Here is an 18,133-nt window from a genome sequence, read left to right as displayed (position 1 = left end):
ACCCATTAAGAAAAATAAGTCCCTGGTGATACCACGTGACCGGAAGTTATCCTTCCGGCGTCCCAGCGCGCACAGATTGAACATGTGAACATGGGGGTACTTATTGGGATCGAGTAGGTAGTACAGTGTGTGACGATCGGGAGGAGCAGGACGGCATTAGAACGCGAGGTACTGAGAGTACTGGACCTTCACTTGGTATAGCAAGTTGTATCCCATGTTGACATTGCAATGATTCATTATCCCTTCACAGCTTCGGGCAGACTGTTGGCCCCTTATCCTTGTGGGCTTCTGGTTTAATTTACCTCATGCTTTGAGCTAAGTAAGTGTTGTACCTGGGGTAGTCAATGGTAACTATCTTCAATCTCTCCCCCTGATACATGTGTATCTCTTATTTACAGGTGAGACTTATCTGTTGTTCCCCATGGCCCTGTGTTCACACCAGTATCCTCGTTATCTGGCTGCGGATCCTCCATTTATATCTGAGTATATCTCACTTGATCATGTATTAACAGTTTTTGCCCATTACTGGTTTTATACCACCCCCTGATGAACCTATGAATAGGGGAAACGAGTCGGGGTTGAGTGTACAAAGCCAAGGGAGGTATTGGTTACCTTGGCACCCTGTTAGAGGCTTGTTTTTGGTGCTGAATGTGAGATCCACACCCCAGCACCTTTCTGACTTATTTATCTACGTGGGTTGCTGTTAATCACGGGTGACACTATGAACCCGTGACACAGATTCTGTCTTATCACAGGGTACCCCTTTACCGTATGTTAGCAGCAGGGTGCACTAAGGGCAGTCAGTCCAGGTTCGAGGACAGGGAGTCCCCATCATCAGGAGATGTACCTGGGCTGAGGTCTAATTCAGGGTGAGTGCAGGGATAGGTTTGACTTCTGACACTCCCCAATCTGTGCCCTGGTTACGTCTATTTGCATGACCGCCTCAAGGGCTGGGTACCCCGTGTAGGTATCTATAATTATCTTATTTGTATCTGAGCACTATCTTTCCTTTACATATTACACTGGTGAACCACTGTGGTGGGTTCCTTGTATTAATTATCTAAGATTAAAAGTTACGTTTCATAAGGGTCAACTCTGCTGGAACACTTTAGATTTTTGCTCCCATTATAAGCATTTATAAATTCGCTGGATGTGTATGCTCTGTGTTTTATTATTAAGTAAATGACGCTAGTGATCGACTGGGACTTCTGATATCCTCATTTATCAGACCTGTGAATAACCGTTTTTATTTTTCGACAGTTTTTATAAATCTGCTCCAGTGACCCTATTTATTTTCTTTTTTTTTCTTTTGGCATGTAGTGTACATGCTGTGTTTATCTTTGAACTCAGATACACATTTCTAACCTCATTACAATCTAATTTTTGTAAAATGCAGATCATAGTAATTTTCTTTGTTCTGTCTAGGGCGCTACACCGAAGGATGGGCCTAGTGCAGGCTGCACAATTGTTACTGCACTGCTGTCACTTGCTTTGGGACATCCAGCTCGTCAAAATGTGGCAATGACTGGAGAGGTGTCACTGACGGGGAAAATCCTGCCTGTAGGTGGTATCAAAGAAAAAACAATAGCTGTAAGTATGCAGATATCCATTAGTTCTTCCATTATTTACAGCATTTTTACCATATTTCCTAGAGACACAGAGAAGCTTCATGCCTAAAATTATGTCGGTGGTTTTATTGTGTTGTGCGATACTTCTTCACAATGGTTATTGGCTGAATGAGGATATCTTCTCCAAATTCCATATCGGCATGCTTATTTACTGCTGAGATGAGCTACTGTCAGGTATACTGTATTTTAAATGCTGAACTAGATATTCCCTAAATGAAACATAGATATAGGAGGCACACTGTATGGCCTCCATGCACTTGAGAATAGGGATGCACAACCCATGGCCTGCTACCATCTGGACACATACATGAAAACAGAGATATCATTTCATATTTCCAATGCTGAGACATTCTGGCAGCATGATATGTTTTGTGTTCCATGTCTTTGTATGGGAAGAAGGCTTCAAGTGACAACCAAGAGTGTTTATACAGTAACATCAGAGGTGTGATACATGAACTTCTGTTATTCCCCTTCCTCACCAATCTGAGAGCATTTAAAGAGCAACTAAACCTTTGAGTAAAATTTTTATAATAATTCCCTAATGCCCTAATAAACGTTTTTGTAATATACTTTATTAATGGATTTTGTATTTTTATTCCACTTTTCCCTACTTAAAACACAGCTTAAAGAGGACCTTTCATCAATATAATTTTATTTAAATGACCCCCCTACCTAATAGTCCGGCATCCACTGATGTTCCCCTTTTTTTTTTTTTTTCAAATCGACCCCCGAATCTTGAAATAACAGCCTTTTTCTTCTGCTGCAGCGTCTGTCAATCAGACGCTTTTTTGTAGGGGGCGTTGCTCAAGTCTTTTCTTTGCTATTCTCCTTGGCTGAGAGCGCAGCCAATCGCAGCGCTCTCTCTCAGCCAGGGAGAAGGAGCTCAAGTTCTCGCGAGAATCGCGAGAACTTGAGCTTCCTAACATCCGGGTTCCAGCGCCATCTTGGATTCCCCTGACGAGGATCGCGGCGGGTGAGGAAGCAGCGCAACGAGCGGCAGGGTAAGTATTAGAATATACCCCTTATGTCTAGGGGTATATTCTAATACTTACCCTGCCGCTCGTTGCGCTGCTTCCTCACCCGCCGCGATCCTCGTCAGGGGAATCCAAGATGGCGCTGGAACCCGGATGTTAGGAAGCTCAAGTTCTCGCGATTCTCGCGAGAACTTGAGCTCCTTCTCCCTGGCTGAGAGAGAGCGCTGCGATTGGCTGCGCTCTCAGCCAAGGAGAATAGCAAAGAAAAGACTTGAGCAACGCCCCCTACAAAAAAGCGTCTGATTGACAGACGCTGCAGCAGAAGAAAAAGGCTGTTATTTCAAGATTCGGGGGTCGATTTGAAAAAAAAAAAAAAGGGGGAACATCAGTGGATGCCGGACTATTAGGTAGGGGGGTCATTTAAATAAAATTATATTGATGAAAGGTCCTCTTTAATCTTGCTCCTGCCTGTACTTGCTCCTGCCTGTATTTCCCTGAAAAGGAAATGTGCCATTTGTAAAAAGGCGCTATCTGGCTCTTCCAAAAAACCTCTGTCAAAAATGCTGCAACAGAGTAGTCTCGGAGGAAACCCCTTCCATTGTTGAGAGCTTAAGAGACCATGATAAAAGAGGAAGTCGGTGCGGCTGTAGAGGCTAAGCTGTCCGCCCTACCGTCCAAACCCTCCACTTCAAATGTCTCAATGGTGGAACAGGTTTCTGAAATAGATGAGGGTGAAATTTCTTCTGACACAGATTCTAATTTTTCTTAGGATGCCTCGGGAAGACCTCTATGTTCTATTAAAGAGACAGAGTCTCTATTAAGAACCATAAAAGCCACAATCAACTTAAAGAAACTAGAGAGCCATTATCTGTTCAGGACCAGATGTTCGCAGGTCTTGCGGACAGGAAAAAGAGTATTCCCGGTCCGTAATAATATAAAGACCCTGATCCAGAATGAATGGAAAGAGCCTGAAAAAAGACAAGCTGCTTCCAAAATGTTCAAAAGGAAATAACCATTTGCGGAAGAAGGCTCGACTACCTAAGAACAAAACTCCTAAAGTCGACGCCCCTTTGGCTAGGATCTCCAAAAAGTCAGCATTACCCTTTGAAGATCTAGAGTTGCTTAAAGATCCCATGGATAAGAAGTCCGAGTCTCTTCTTAATAAGAAAACTTGGGAGTCCTCCACTGCCATATTTAGACCTGAGATCTCGGCGACCTATACAGCCAGGACCTTGTCCTTGTGGTTGGGACAGTTAGAAAAACACATGGAGTCCGGTACTCCCAGGCAAGATATTCTGGCTTCCATACCAATGTTAGAGCAAGCCTCCAATTTCCTGGCAGATGCCTCAGCTGATATGGTAAAGTTATCAGCAAAAACAGCCACCCTATCCAATGCATCTCGCCTCTGTAATGGAGATCTTTTAATAATGTTTATTAAAATACACCAATAAGTGCAAATAAGAATTCATTTGGGCTGGTTAAGGTCCTGCGATAGGTCATTTGCGATCTGGTTAAGGTCCTGGTCTGGTAATACAGCATCTAAAAATAAATTATGTTCTTTCCCAAGGGCGAGGGCGATTGGGTATTTGGCACTGCACTGGACTATATACTTAAAAAAGCGTCAGACAGAAAAAAAGGTTTCCCGATGGAATCTAAGTTCTATCGTCAAAGGCGCTCCTTTCGTCCCCAGAGACGTAATAGACCTGACCAAAAGAAAAAAGAATCAGGCTCTTTATGTCAAGCCTCTAAAGGAAAAGGAAAGGGGTTCTGTTTAACCCCGACAAGTCTGCTCGCCCCTTTTTCCCAATGACGGCAGGGGAGTGGTTGGGGGAAGACTAAAACTCTTTCACTCAGCCTGGGAAAATATTCAGGCCTCTCCCTGGGTACTCGCTATCATAAAAGAAGGGTATCGTTTGGAGTTCTCACATCTTCCTCCAGACAGATACATGGAAAACTCCAGACTAGAAGAAGATCAAGAGGCAATGGACCAACAGATTTCTCTCCTCTTAAAGGGGACCTTTCACCAGAATAAAACTTCTAAAGTAACTATACAGGCATGTAGAGCAGCGCCCAGGGACCCCCCTGCACTTACTGTTATACCTGGGCGCCGCTCCGTTCTCCTGTTATTGCCTCTGATATCTTTACAGTTAGGCTCCACCCAGGGGAACCTGCCGTCGGCTCATTCTCCCATGCTGTAGCGCTGGCCAATCACGGCGCTCAGCTCCTAGCCTGAGAGAGAAAAAAGCCTCTCAGGCTATGAGCTGAGCGCTGTGATTGGCCAACGCTGCAGCATGGGAGAAGGAGGCGCCGGCAGGTTCCCCTGGGTGGAGCCTAAAAATTCTGTCACTGCGGTGGGGCGGATTGAACGCAAGTGTGCGCACAAGATCAGGCCTGATCAGGTGAACACTGCGTTTTTTGTAGAGCCTATAGAACATGTCCTATTCTTGTCCGCAATTGTGGACAAGAAAAGGCATTTTCCATATAGTTCTGGCAATGTGCAGATCCGCAAAATGCGGAAAGCACATTGCCGGTGTCCATATTTTGTGGATCCGTGGTGTCCGTGTTTTGCAGGGGGGTGATCAATGAGAGGGGGGTGATCACCCCATAAAGACTCCCTGATCACCCCCCCTGTCATTGATCATCCACGGATCCGCAAAACACATACGGACGTCTGAATGGAGCCTTACAGGGGGGTGATCAATGACAGGGGGGTGATCAGTGAGTCTATATGGGGTGATCAGGGGGTTAATAAGTGACAGGGGTGGGGGGTGTAGTGTAGGGGTGTTTGGTGCTACTTTACAGAGCTGCCTGTGTCCTTTGGTGGTCGATCCAAGCAAAAGGGACCACCAGAGGACCAGGTAGCAGGTATGTTAGACGCGGTTATCAAAACAGCGTCTAATATACCTTTTTAGGGGTTAAAAAAAATCGCATCTACAGCCTGCCAGCAAACGATCGCCACTGGCAGGCTGTAGATCAACTAGTTTACCTGCACTTCCTGTGAACGCGCGAGCCTGTATGCGCACGTTCACAGGAAATCTCGCGTCTCGCGAGATGACGCGCCGGCGCGTCCCGGAGGAATAACAGGGCCGCCACCTGGACGCAATCCTGCGTTCGGCGGTCCTGTAGTGGTTAAATGGGCGGGCACTGTGGAGGTCTCTGTTAAAGGGGCGGGCACTGTGGAGGTCTCTGTTAAAGGGGCGGCCACTTTGGCTGTCAATGTTAAAGGGGCGGGCACTGTGGAGGTCATTGTTAAACGGGCGTGTACTGTATAGGTCACTGTTATTGGGGAAACTGTCTACCTTTTTACGGCACACGGAAACATAAAATGAAATGGATTAAATATACCCGTGCGAAGTTTGGTCCTTCTGCTAGAAAATAATAGGTGAGGGTAAATGCTGCTCATTTGGCTGTGTGGTGGCAGCATGCTTATTGGCTTTCCTAAAAAGGGTTGGTTTTCAGGATACTTTTGAAGGTCTGGATGTTGGGGGAGAGTCTGATTTGCTGGTTTAGAGAGTTTGAGTATGGGAGAGGCACGTGAGAAATCTTGTAGTTGATTATGTGAAGAACAGATAAGACGAGAACACAGGAGAAAGTCCTGTGAGGATTGGAGGACGGCCTTATATGTAGTTAGTGTTTTATATTGAATTTGCTGGGCAATGGGGAGCCAGGGACTTAAGAATAGATTGAAGGGGAGCGAGAGAGCTAGAGGAGTCCATAGAGGAGAATGTTGCAGTAGTCCAGGGAGATGACAAGGGATTTCACTAGTGTTTTAGTTGACTCGGGGTGAGGAAGGAGCAGCTATGAGAAATGTTCTTAAGTTGAAAGCGGCAGATGGAGGTGAGGGTTTGGATATGTGGCTTAGGCTAGGTCTACACGACGAGATTTGACGCGCGACATTGTGTTGCACTAATGTCGTACGACAATTTTTATAATGGCAGTCTATGGTGTCGCACTGCAACATGCTGCGACTGCGACGCAACAGTTGCAGAAAAATCCATCTCGAATGGATAAAGATATAGCCGACAGTCATGCTGGGATTCTCAATAGAAAGGAAGTGACATCTGGACCAGAGAGGTAGATTTGAGTGTCGGCAGCATAGATGTGGTATTGGAAACCATGGGACTCTATGAGCTGCTCCAGGCCAAATGTATAAATGGAGAAAAGTAGGGGACCCAGGACAAAGCCTTGAGGAACACCAACAGAGAGGAAGCATGATGAGATGGTAGATGAATGGGAAACCTGAAGGTTCTGTTGGTGAGGTACGAGGAGATCCAGGAGAGGGCCAGGTCTATCCCAGGTAGTGGGGTTGGTAGAGAATTAAAGGTATTAAACATTTTTTTGGATTTGCGCTAAAGAGATATGAGAATAGTGAAGTCCTGTTCAGAAAAGGTGAGTGCAGACTTGAATTTGAAAACAGCTTGTTTGTATGCGGTGAAGTCTTCTTTAGTGTGTTTTCTTCCAGTATTATTCTGCAACTGTTGAAGCTCGTCTTTTTTTTTGTCTGATGAGTGTGCCAGGGTTGCCGATTGATTTGTAGGGTTTGGTGTTACTGACTGGGCGACTGAGTTAAGGGCTGAAGTAATTATGGTCTGAGAGGGGGCGAGGAGAGATTGAGAGATTAAGAGATTAGATGGGGAGCAGAAGCGGGTGAAGACCAGGTCTAGCGTAGGGCTGAAACGATTACTCTATTGAATCAAATAATTCAACACAAAAAAAATCCTTGATGCAAATTTCCCTTACGCCCATGACAGCACCCTTGATAGACCACCTCCATCCTGGACAGGAAACAGGAGCTTTTTAAGGAGGGACTCGGCTCCTATACCAACCGTTCCTGTTTCCTGTCCTATGGATAGGACAATATTTTGTGGAGAGCTACGAAGGCTGCAGGGCCAGAAATCTTTTTTTTTTACTGCAGCGGTTAGCTGGTATGGCGTATGTCTCCACTAGGAGCTGCCGGAAGACTGGATGCGAAAAAATCCTTCTTGCTCCTGGGGCAGGCCGGGTCGAGGACCGCGGGCAGTCCCAGCCGTACAGAGAGGTGAGGCTGTCACGCTGGATCCTCCTGGCGGTGTTCAGGAGGTTCAGGGGCTTTTGTTTTTCCACAAGTTCTCTCCCATAAGTCCTTACAGAGGCAGGGGGTGGAGCGGTTTTCATACTCGCGCGTAAGAGCGCGCATCGGAGGTTGCAAACGTAACTTCCGGTGTTTGGAACGCAAAGTGCTCATGAAGGCCGCTGGCAGGTTTCGGCATGGACCAGACCTGGGGTATTTAACCCTGTTAAGTGCGCAGGTAAAAGGATTGCAGCCAGCCTGCAAGCATCAGCGGAGTCCTTTATGGAAGACTCTCCATCCCTGGATCCTACCATGGAAGAAGCGGGTGGTCAGCGCACTGGTGACCAGGACAGTCATGATGCATAACCGGTATTCATGGTGGGGTAAGCGGGTCAATCCCCAACTTCATTTTTTCCTTCTTTTTAGCTCTAATGGGGTTTATTTGTTATTATATTTTAGAATATCAAAAAGAGTCCTAGGAAAGCTGTCTCTAAAACCCGTTGGAAAGAGTGTGCGATGTGTAGAAAGACACTAACTCGCTCCCTCCTGGCCAAAGTTGTTATGCCAAGACTGTGTAAACAAGATGGTAGAAGAGGAATCCTCATCGCTAATGCAGAGTATCAAAAATTATTGTAAAGTGTGAGATCGCAGATTCTATGAAAGAATTTAAAACATTTTTTCCATCACCTTCCTGCAGGCAGGCACACTAGTAGAATATCGGATTCAGACTCTTCAGAGGGAGAGGCAGAACAGGGAGAGGTTCTGGATAGTTCGAACCCATCCTCAGATGACGAGTCCATGGGTAAACATTTATTCTGCCATGAAGACACTGATGCCCTACTTAAGGCCATTAGAGCCACTATGAATGTGGACGAGGCTAAAGAACAAAAGACAACAGATAATGTTCAGTGACCTGGGCCATAAAAAAAAATCAAGGGTCTTTCCAATAAATGAAAATATTAAATACCTAATAAAAAGAGTGGCGGAAACCTGACAAAAATTATTTATTCTTAAGAATGTTAAAAGGAAATACCCCTCTGATGAGGGTGAATCCTCCTGTTGGGACAGACCTCCTAAATTGAACGCTCCAATTGCTATAATGTCCAAAAGATTGGCTTTACCTTTCAAGGATCCCTTAAAGATCCCATGGACAGAAGAGATGAGGTATATCCTAAGAATGTGGGGGGGTTCAGTCTGCACAACCTTGTATGCGGGTGCACATTGCTATGGCGAAATACAGATACAAACGCAAAAACACAAATGCAATCGCACTCTGCAAACCAGCACTCTGCCCTGCCTTTATGCTGGATGTTGAATAAGGCATTGGTGTACATTTTGTCCAAAGTGTAATAAGCCACTTACCACGTCAAGGTCGCCTTCATGAGTGGTCCCTAACACTAGTTCCTCCCTGTTATGGGCCACGACAGCCACACAAAGTCCAGGGAGCGCAGGTACAGCATGCACGCCAAGCACACTCTGCTTTTAACCCCGTCCCCGTTGTGTTTTTGCTTTTATATCCTAAGAATGCTTGGGAGGCCTCTACTCAGGCGTTAAAACCTAATATCGCCGCTATGTCTACAACAAGGTCCTTAAAATTGTGGTTACAGGATTTAGAGTCCCACATTGAAGATAAAACTCCCAGGGAACAGTTATTGGAAGTGTTTCGTACTATCTTGAAAGCAGTCGACTTTATTTCTGATGCTTTTGCTGAGGCTTTAAAGTTAAATGCCAGATCAACTGCCTTAGCCATTTCCGCAAGAAGGGCCATTTGACTAAAAGGGTGGACAGGAGATACAGGATCCAAAAATAAATTATGCGCTATTCAACATCAAGGCGATTTTTTTGTTCGGACCAGTCTTAGATGACCTATTGGGAAAAGGACTCTGATAATAAAAAATGATTTCCTGTCTCCTGACCTACTAAAAATCGTCAGTTGTCAGTTTTTTCGCAAAGGCAAAAAAGATTTCAACAAAGTCAGAGATACTGGAATGACAACAGGGGTAGAAAAGATAAAGGATTCCTGTTTAATTCCCAGTCCAATACCCGTTCCAAAGTTAATCAGCAATGACAGTTTCATTCCGGGAGGGGGGGGGCGGCGGGTTGTGTGTCTCTTTTCCGTCACGCTTGGGGGGGGGGGAGATTAAAAAAATAACATGTAATATTGCACCCTGTTCAGATACTAAGGAAAATGCCACCATACAGGGTAAAATTTATCACATACAATGTATATGTTGAAGAGCAAAGATCGATAGAGCTGTAAACTATATAGAACCCACTAAAATACAGTATGAGTACACCTCTCATGATGAATAATATCGTTTTTAATGAGGATTCCAGACCACGTTTGCCTTTTCACCCTGTGAAAATCTGTTTCAGGGTTTATCAGATACCAATTAAGCAGCATATAAAGGGGATACACTGACACAGACCCTCAGCCACTGAGGAAGAAGCAAGTTGCTTCAAAACGCGTATGGCAGGAGTCCTGTGTCAGAGACCACCAAACTATTATTTTCGATCCGGATCCATGGAAACCTAAGGAGTCATAGCATGTACTAGTCATCCCATATATTCCACATGCACAGAGTGAACCCTTTCAGGGCCTGCAAAGACTTCCAGGACCTGCATCACATGACCGGCTCTTGCGATCACATGACCGTGCATGTGATTCGCACATGTGACTACTCAGTGTACAGCAAGGAAGAAGCGCCTCCATACTCAGCGTACATACTCAGATACACCTCTCATGATGAATAATATCGTTTTTAATGAGGATTCCAGACCACGTTTGCCTTTTCACCCTGTGAAAATCTGTTTCAGGGTTTATCAGATACCAATTAAGCAGCATATAAAGGGGATACACTGACACAGACCCTCAGCCACTGAGGAAGAAGCAAGTTGCTTCAAAACGCGTATGGCAGGAGTCCTGTGTCAGAGACCACCAAACTATTATTTTCGATCCGGATCCATGGAAACCTAAGGAGTCATAGCATGTACTAGTCATCCCATATATTCTCCATGCACAGAGTGAAGCCTTTCAGGGCCTGCAAAGACTTCCAGGACCTGCATCACATGACCGGCTCTTGCGATCACATGACCGTGCATGTGATTCGCACATGTGACTACTCAGTGTACAGCAAGGAAGAAGCGCCTCCATACTCAGCGGTGCACACTCTAAAACCGCAAAGAAACAAATTGTTGGCGGTAAGAGCCTCAGTGAGACATTTTATTCTTATTAGACTTAACGAGCTTGCAAGATATATTAAGTCTGCTGATACGGAGTTCCACATCATCTATGTGTATATCACACAAACCACAATACATGCTGTTTTGAACATTGTGAAATCCTCATCTATTAGCTTTATCTATGCAGCATTACTGACTGCTGGGTTCTATGCTATATCATTGGCAAATGTGGTTGATGAATCTGCTAGTGTGTCTGACACTTAAACACACCGCTTCTTAACTTGATAAACCGTATTTCACACGGGTGTTGCGGATTGGGGCTGGATGCGTTCAGGGAAAATGGTGCGATTTTGACACTAAAACAAGTAAGTTTTCACTGCGAATCCGTTGCATGTTTGCGTTTTTTTCCGCGCAGGTGCAAAATATTGTAATGCATTTTGCACGTGTGGGAGAAAAATCGGCATGTTTGGTACCCAGACCCGAACCCGGACTTCTTCACAGAAGTTCGGTTTGAATTAGGTGTTTTCATTATTTTCCCTTATAACATGGTTAAAAGGGAAAATAATAGCATTAATACAGAATGCATAGTACAAAAGGGCTGGAGGGGTTAAAAATTATTTAACTCTCATTAATCCACTTGTTCGCGCAACTGGCTTCTCTTCGGTCGTCTTCTTTGAGGAATAGGACCTTTGATGACATCACTGCGCTCATCACATAGTCCATCACATGATCTTTTTACCATGGTGATGGATCATGTGACGGACCATGTGATGAGCGCAGTGACGTCATCAAAGGTCCTTTTCCTGTGCACAGCAAAGAAGACGACAGAAGAGAAGCCGGGCTGCGCGATCAAGTGGATTAAGGTGAGTTATATTTTTATTTTATTTTTTTAGCCCTCCAGCCCTATTGTACTATGCATTCTGTATTCAGAATGCTATTATTTTCCCTTATAACCATGTTATAAGGGAAAATAATAATGATCGGGTCCCCATCCCGATAGTCTCCTAGCAACCGTGCGTGAAAATCACACTGCATCCGCACTTGCTTGCGGATGCTTGCGATTTTCACGCAGCCCTATTCACTTCTAAGGGGCCTGCGTTGGAAAAACGCAGAATACAGAACATGATGCGATTTTCACGCAACGCACAAGTGATGCGTGAAAATCACTCCGGATCCAGTGCGGGTGCAATGCGTTCACGTCTCGCATTGCACCCGTGCGGAAAACTCGCTCGTGTGAAAGGGGCCTTACTCCTTTGGAGCATTCAATTGAACCCCACTCCATGAGGGAGAAAGACATCAAGTTTTTGGGAGGATATCCATCTGCATTTTTTCCATATGTTGTTTATTTTTACGTTGGAACTGAGACTCATTGTATTTTCTAATCTGCAGCAATTGCACCTTTGAATCTGCAGCCATTATCTATTGTTTGCATATTCCATTGTTTCTAATTGGCAGCTGTTTTCCATTTGTTTGCATATCTCACAGATTATTCATATACAGTACATACAGTTTTTGTGGGTGGGGGGGGATTTCTTTAACCTCTTAAGGACCGGGCTCATTTTCACCTTAAGGACCAGGTCATTTTTTGCAAATCTGACCAGTGTTACTTTGTCTGAATAATTTAAAACGCTTTTACTTATCCAGGCCATTCTGAGAGTTTTTTCATCACATGTTGTACTTTATGACACTGGTAAAATGGAATAAAAAAAATTCAATTTTATTTATAAAAAGAAAAACAAATTTACCATACATTTTGAAAAATTAGCAAATTTCCAAGTTTCAATTTCTTTACTTCTATAATACATAGTAATACCTCCAGAAATAGTTATTACATATGTCTACTTCATGTTTGGATCATTTTGGGAATGCCATTTTATTTTTTAGGGACGTTACAAGGCTTAGAAGTTTAGAAACAAATCTTGAAATTTTTCCGAAATTTTCCAAAACCCAATTTTTAAGGACCAGGTCTGAAGTCACTTTGTTAGGCTTACAAAGCCCCATTTTAGAAACTAGACCCCTCAAAGTATTCAAAACCCTTTAGGTGTTCCACAAGAGTTATTGGCAAATGGAGATGAAATTTCAGAATTTAAATTTTTGGGCAAATTTTCCATTTTAATAAATTTTTTCCAGTAACAAAGCAAGGGTTAACAGCCAAACTAAACTCCAATATTTATTGTCCTGATTCGGTAGTTTATAGAAACACCCCATATGTGGTCGTAAACTACTGTACGGGCACACGGCAGGGCGCAGAAGGAAAGGAACACCATATGGTTTCTGGAAGGCAGATTTTGCTGGACTGTTTTTTTTACACCATGTCCCATTTGAAGCACCCCTAGAGTAGAAACTCCACAAAAGTGACCCCATTTTCGAAACGACACCCCTCAAGGTATTCTAAACTGATTTTACAAACTTTGTTAACCCTTTAGGTGTTGAACAAGAGTTAATGGCAAATGGCGATTTAAATTTCAGAATTTAAATTTTTTGGCAAATTTTCCATTTTAATCAATTTTTTCCAGTAACAAAGCAAGGATTAACAGCCAAACTAAACTTTAATATTTATTTCCCTGATTTGGTAGTTTATAGAAACACCCCATATGTGGTCGTAACCTACTGTACGGGCACACGGCAGGGTGCAGAAGGAAAGTAACACGATATGATTTCTGGAAGGCAGATTTTGCTGGATTGGTTTTTAGACACCATGTCCCATTTTCAAGCCCCCTGATGCACCCCTAGAGTAGAAACTCCCAAAAAAAGTAACCCCATTTTGGAAACTACGGGATAAGGTGGCAGTTTTGGTACTATTTTAGGGTACATATCATTTTTGATTGCTCTATATTGCACTTTTTGTGAGCAAAAGTAACAAATTTAAATTATGAAATTTCATCTCCATTTGCCATAAATGCTTGTGGAACACCTAAAGGGTTAACAAAGTTTGTAAAATCAGTTTTGAATACCTTGAGGGGTGTAGTTTCTTAAATGGGGTCACTTTTTGGAGTTTCTACTCTAGGGGTGCATTGGGGGGGGTCTTCAAATGGGCGATTGTCTTAGGTAGGGTATAATTTTTGTGGGATGAGATGACTGTTAGATTGGCACTATTTTGGGGGGCATACGACTTTTTGATCGCTTGCTATTACACTTTTTGTGCTGTAAGGTGACAAAAAGGACACCGTTTTTATTTAATTATTTTTACGGTGTTCACCTCAGGGTTTAGGTCATGTGGTATTTTTATAGAGCAAGTTCTTACGGACGCGGCGATACCTAATATGTTGACTTTTTATTTATTTTTACATTTAACATTAAAAAAGCATTTTGAAACAAAAAAAAAGTCATGTTTTAGGCTGAGCGCCATAGTTTTTTATTTGTTGGGCCATTGTCTCATATAGGGTCTCATTTTTTGCGGTATGAGATGACTATAAGGCCCCTTTCACAAAGGCGAGTATTCCGCGCGGATGCGATGCGTGAGTTCAGCGCATTGCACCCGCACTGAATACTGACCCATTCATTTCTATGGGGCTGTTCACATGAGCGGTGATTTTCATGCATCACTTGTGCGTTGCTTGAAAATCGCAGCATGCTCTATATTCTGTGTTTTTCACGGGCCCCATAGAAGTGGATGGGGTTGCGTGAAAATCGCAAGCATCCGCAAGCAAGTGCGGATGCGGTGCGATTTTCACACACGGTTGCTAGGAGACTATCAGGATGGAGACCCGATCATTATTATTTTCCCTTATGACATGGTTATAAGGGAAAATAATAGCATTCTGAATACAGAATGCATAGTAAAATAGCGCTGGAGGGGTTAAAAAAAATAATTTAACTCTCCTTAATCCACTTGATCGCGCAGACCGGCATCTCCTTCTGTCTCCTTTGCTGAACAGGACCTGTGGTGAGCATTTATTACAGGAACAGGACCTGTGATGACGTCACTCCGGGCATCACATGATCTTTTACCATGGTGATGGATCATGTGATGACCTGAGTGACGTCATCACAGGTCCTGTTCCTGTAATGAACGTTCACCATAGGTCCTGTTCAGCAAAGGAGACGGAAGGAGATGCCGGTCGGCGCGATCAAGTGGATTAAGGGGAGTTAAAAAATAAAATAAAAAATTTAACCCCTCCAGCGCTATTGTACTATGCATTCTGTATTCATAATGCTATTATTTTCCCGTATAACCATGTTATAAGGGAAAATAATACAATCTACAGAATACCGATCCCAAGCCCGAACTTCTGTGAAGAAGTTCGGGTTTGGGTACCAAACATGCACGATTTTTCTCACGCGAGTGCAAAACGCATTACAATGTTTTGCACTCGCGTGAAAAAAACGTGGGTGTTCCCGTAACGGGAACACCCGCACATTTTCCCGCAACGCCCATCTGAAAGAGGCCTAAAACTTCAGATTTCTCCACAACGCTACTACATACAGATAAGACATAGGTATTGTTTTGATCAGCATCAGCAGCCGTACCAGGCTATATGCCTGGTGGTATTGGGTTGATCCGGGTGTCAGAGCTGCTTTAAGAGTACACTTCAGTTAGAATGGTGCATCTTTTCAGTATTTATAGAAAACTATTATTTTGAGAATTGCTGTATTGGCTGTTTCTTTTTTATTTCAGCGGTACTATGCCATTGAAACATAAATACAGAATATTGTCCTTCTTTAGCTATCGGCACAGAGAGCTAAACTCTAATATAGATGGTTCCCGTTGCGATTTCACTGCTGCTGCAAGGGAAACCTGTTTCTGTAACTTCCATAACAGTAAATAGGAGCTATGCAAGAAGCGTAGTGCAAAATACTCCAGTTTCCAGTAACTTAGGAGTTGAATAAACAGCATAACTCCCATTCATATGGGAGTTGCAGAGAGCATCCCACTCATGCCATTTTTGTAACTCTAAAATTCTGTATAGGGTTCCACATGATGCTACACCTAACTCTTCTGATTTATTTACTATGAGAAGTGTCGTGCTCGTATACAGTACATAAAATACCTTGCCCGTTTTGCTGCTCCTACAAATCCAAACATTTAATAGATATATGGGAAATGTAAAGTAATTATTTTATGAGGTATCGCTATCTGTTTTGAAAGCAGAGAAATTTAAATTTGAAAAGTTGCAAATTTCTCTAATTTTCTGGTAAATAATAAGTGAAATATTTCAACTGAAATTTTCCACCATCATGAAGTACAATATGTCACGAGATGGCAGATTTAGAATGGCTTGGATAAGTAAAAGCATTCCAAACATATTACCACAGAAAGTGATACATGTCAAATTTGAGGAAAAAGAACAAAAAAAAAATGGCCTACTCCTTAAGGTGAAATATGGTAGGGTCCTGAAAGGGTTAATACTACTTCGGATAGTGCACTTCATAACTTAACTACACGTACTGTGAAGAATCCTTTGTTGTATTGTTGTCTGAATCACCTTTCATCCACATGTAAAGAATGTCCTCTGGACCTTTGTACAGTCGTTACCTGCCATACATAGACAGGAGAATAACCATGAGGTCCGCAAAACATTGATCCACAAAAAATACGGATGATTTTTTTTTGGCATCCGTATTGCACCCGTTTTTTTTTTTTGCAGATCCATTGTAACAATGCCTATCCTTGTCCGCAAAACGGACAAGAATAGGACATGCTCTGTATGTCCGCTACGGAACGGACATACAGAATGCGGACAGCACATTTTTTGCAGACCCATTGAAATGAATGGATCCTCATCCAATCCGCAAAAAAAAAAATGGAGCGGACACTGAAGCAAAATACGTGTGAATGTAGCCTTGGGGTACTTTCACACTTGCGTCAAAGTTTTCCGGTATGGAGTTCCCTCCTAGGGGCTCAATACCTGAAGAAAACTGATCAGTTTTATCCTAATGCATCCTGAATGGAAAGCAATCCGTTCAGGATGCATCTGGATGTCTTCAGTTCAGTCCTTTTACGGTATTTAGACTGAGAAAAAACCACAGCATGCTGTGTTTTTACCTTTAAAAATAAATAAATACCGGATCTGTTTTTTCCAGATCACACCGGAGAGACTGATCCAGTATTGCAATGCATTTATGAGACGAATTGGTTTCCGTTTGCATACAGATTGCCTGATCCGGCAGGCAGTTCTGGCGACAGAACTGCCTGCCGGAATCCAGCAATGCAAGTGTGAAAGTACCCGAAGAGATAAAGGGGGTGGAAGAAGTGAGCTGGCTGACACGGTAGGAATATGTGCCAAAGTGCAGTATGCAGGGGTGAGAGGTCCCTGTATCTTTATTAAACAATCATATGTGATTTGAAAAGGACTTCTGAGCACAAATTATTTCATTTATTGGTGCAGCATTCTGCATTTAACATCCCACATGATATTCTTTGTTTTTTATTCCAGGCAAAAAGAGCAGGGGTTACATGTATTATTCTTCCTTCTGAAAACGAGAAAGATTACTATGACCTGGCCGAGTTCATCACTGAGGGGCTAGAAGTGTATTTTGTTGAACACTATGATGAGATTTATGATATTGTCTTTCCTGCACATTGACAGCTCCCAGTATCAACAATTCTTTATATTTCGGTGCCAGCTACTGGAATAACTTGCTTCATATTGCTGCTGTGCAGCCATTATCAGTTTACTGCTAAATTTACTGTTTGACATCTGTTTAGTGATTATTAAAATGCTTTTACTGTATGTAACTTTTGCACCTATGTGTTCTTTGCTAATATTTTTTAAATGTTGTAGGCAACTTTAGTCCGTATGCATACAGTAGACTGGAGCCCCATGCATTTCTCGGCTATGTTTAACCACCTTAGGCTACTTTCACACTAGCGTTCGTCGGTCCGCTCGTGAGCTCCGTTTGAAGGGGCTCACGAGCGGACCCGAACGCAGCCGTCCAGCCCTGATGCAGTCTGAATGGAGCGGATCCGCTCAGACTGCATCAGTCTGGCGGCGGACAGCTGAACGCTGCTTGCAGCGTTTGGGTGTCCGCCTGGCCGTGCGGAGGCGTGCGGATCCGTCCAGACTTACAATGTAAGTCAATGGGGACGGATCCGTTTGAAGATGCCACAATATGGCTCAATCTTCAGGCGGATCCATCCCCCATTGACTTTACATTGAAAGTCTGGACGGATCCGTACGAGGCTATTTTCACACTTAGCTTTTATATGCTAAAATAATGCAGACGGATCCGTTCTGAACGGAGCCTCCGTCTGCATTATTATGATCGGATCCGTTCAGAACGGATCCGATCGAACGCTAGTGTGAAAGTAGCCTTAGCTCCCCTAGCTTAAAAGGAACCTGTCATCGGGATTTTGT

General features: G+C 43.4%; 1 protein-coding gene across 2 annotated transcripts in view; it reads left to right on the top strand.

The window, feature by feature from the left end:
- The window catches only part of LONP1 (lon peptidase 1, mitochondrial), a 210,536-nt gene extending 193,022 nt beyond the window's left edge, over positions 1-17,514 (top strand). Inside the window, exons 17-18 of one of the 2 annotated variants that reach the window (XM_044305881.1) lie at positions 1,426-1,590; positions 17,213-17,514. In XM_044305881.1, the coding sequence (XP_044161816.1) occupies positions 1,426-1,590; positions 17,213-17,362 (315 nt within the window). In that variant the 3' untranslated portion in view covers positions 17,363-17,514. Of the gene's footprint in view, positions 1-1,425; positions 1,591-3,371; positions 4,651-17,212 lie in introns of those variants that run through there. The other variant, XM_044305872.1, reaches the window with a different exon arrangement.
- The last annotated feature ends 619 nt before the right edge of the window (positions 17,515-18,133 follow it).

This window comes from Bufo gargarizans, chromosome 1 (assembly GCF_014858855.1).
Source record: "Bufo gargarizans isolate SCDJY-AF-19 chromosome 1, ASM1485885v1, whole genome shotgun sequence".
Taxonomy (NCBI): Eukaryota; Metazoa; Chordata; class Amphibia; order Anura; family Bufonidae; genus Bufo; species Bufo gargarizans.
The sequence above is the reverse complement of the archived record's forward strand: the minus strand, read 5'-3'. Positions and strand labels throughout refer to the sequence as shown.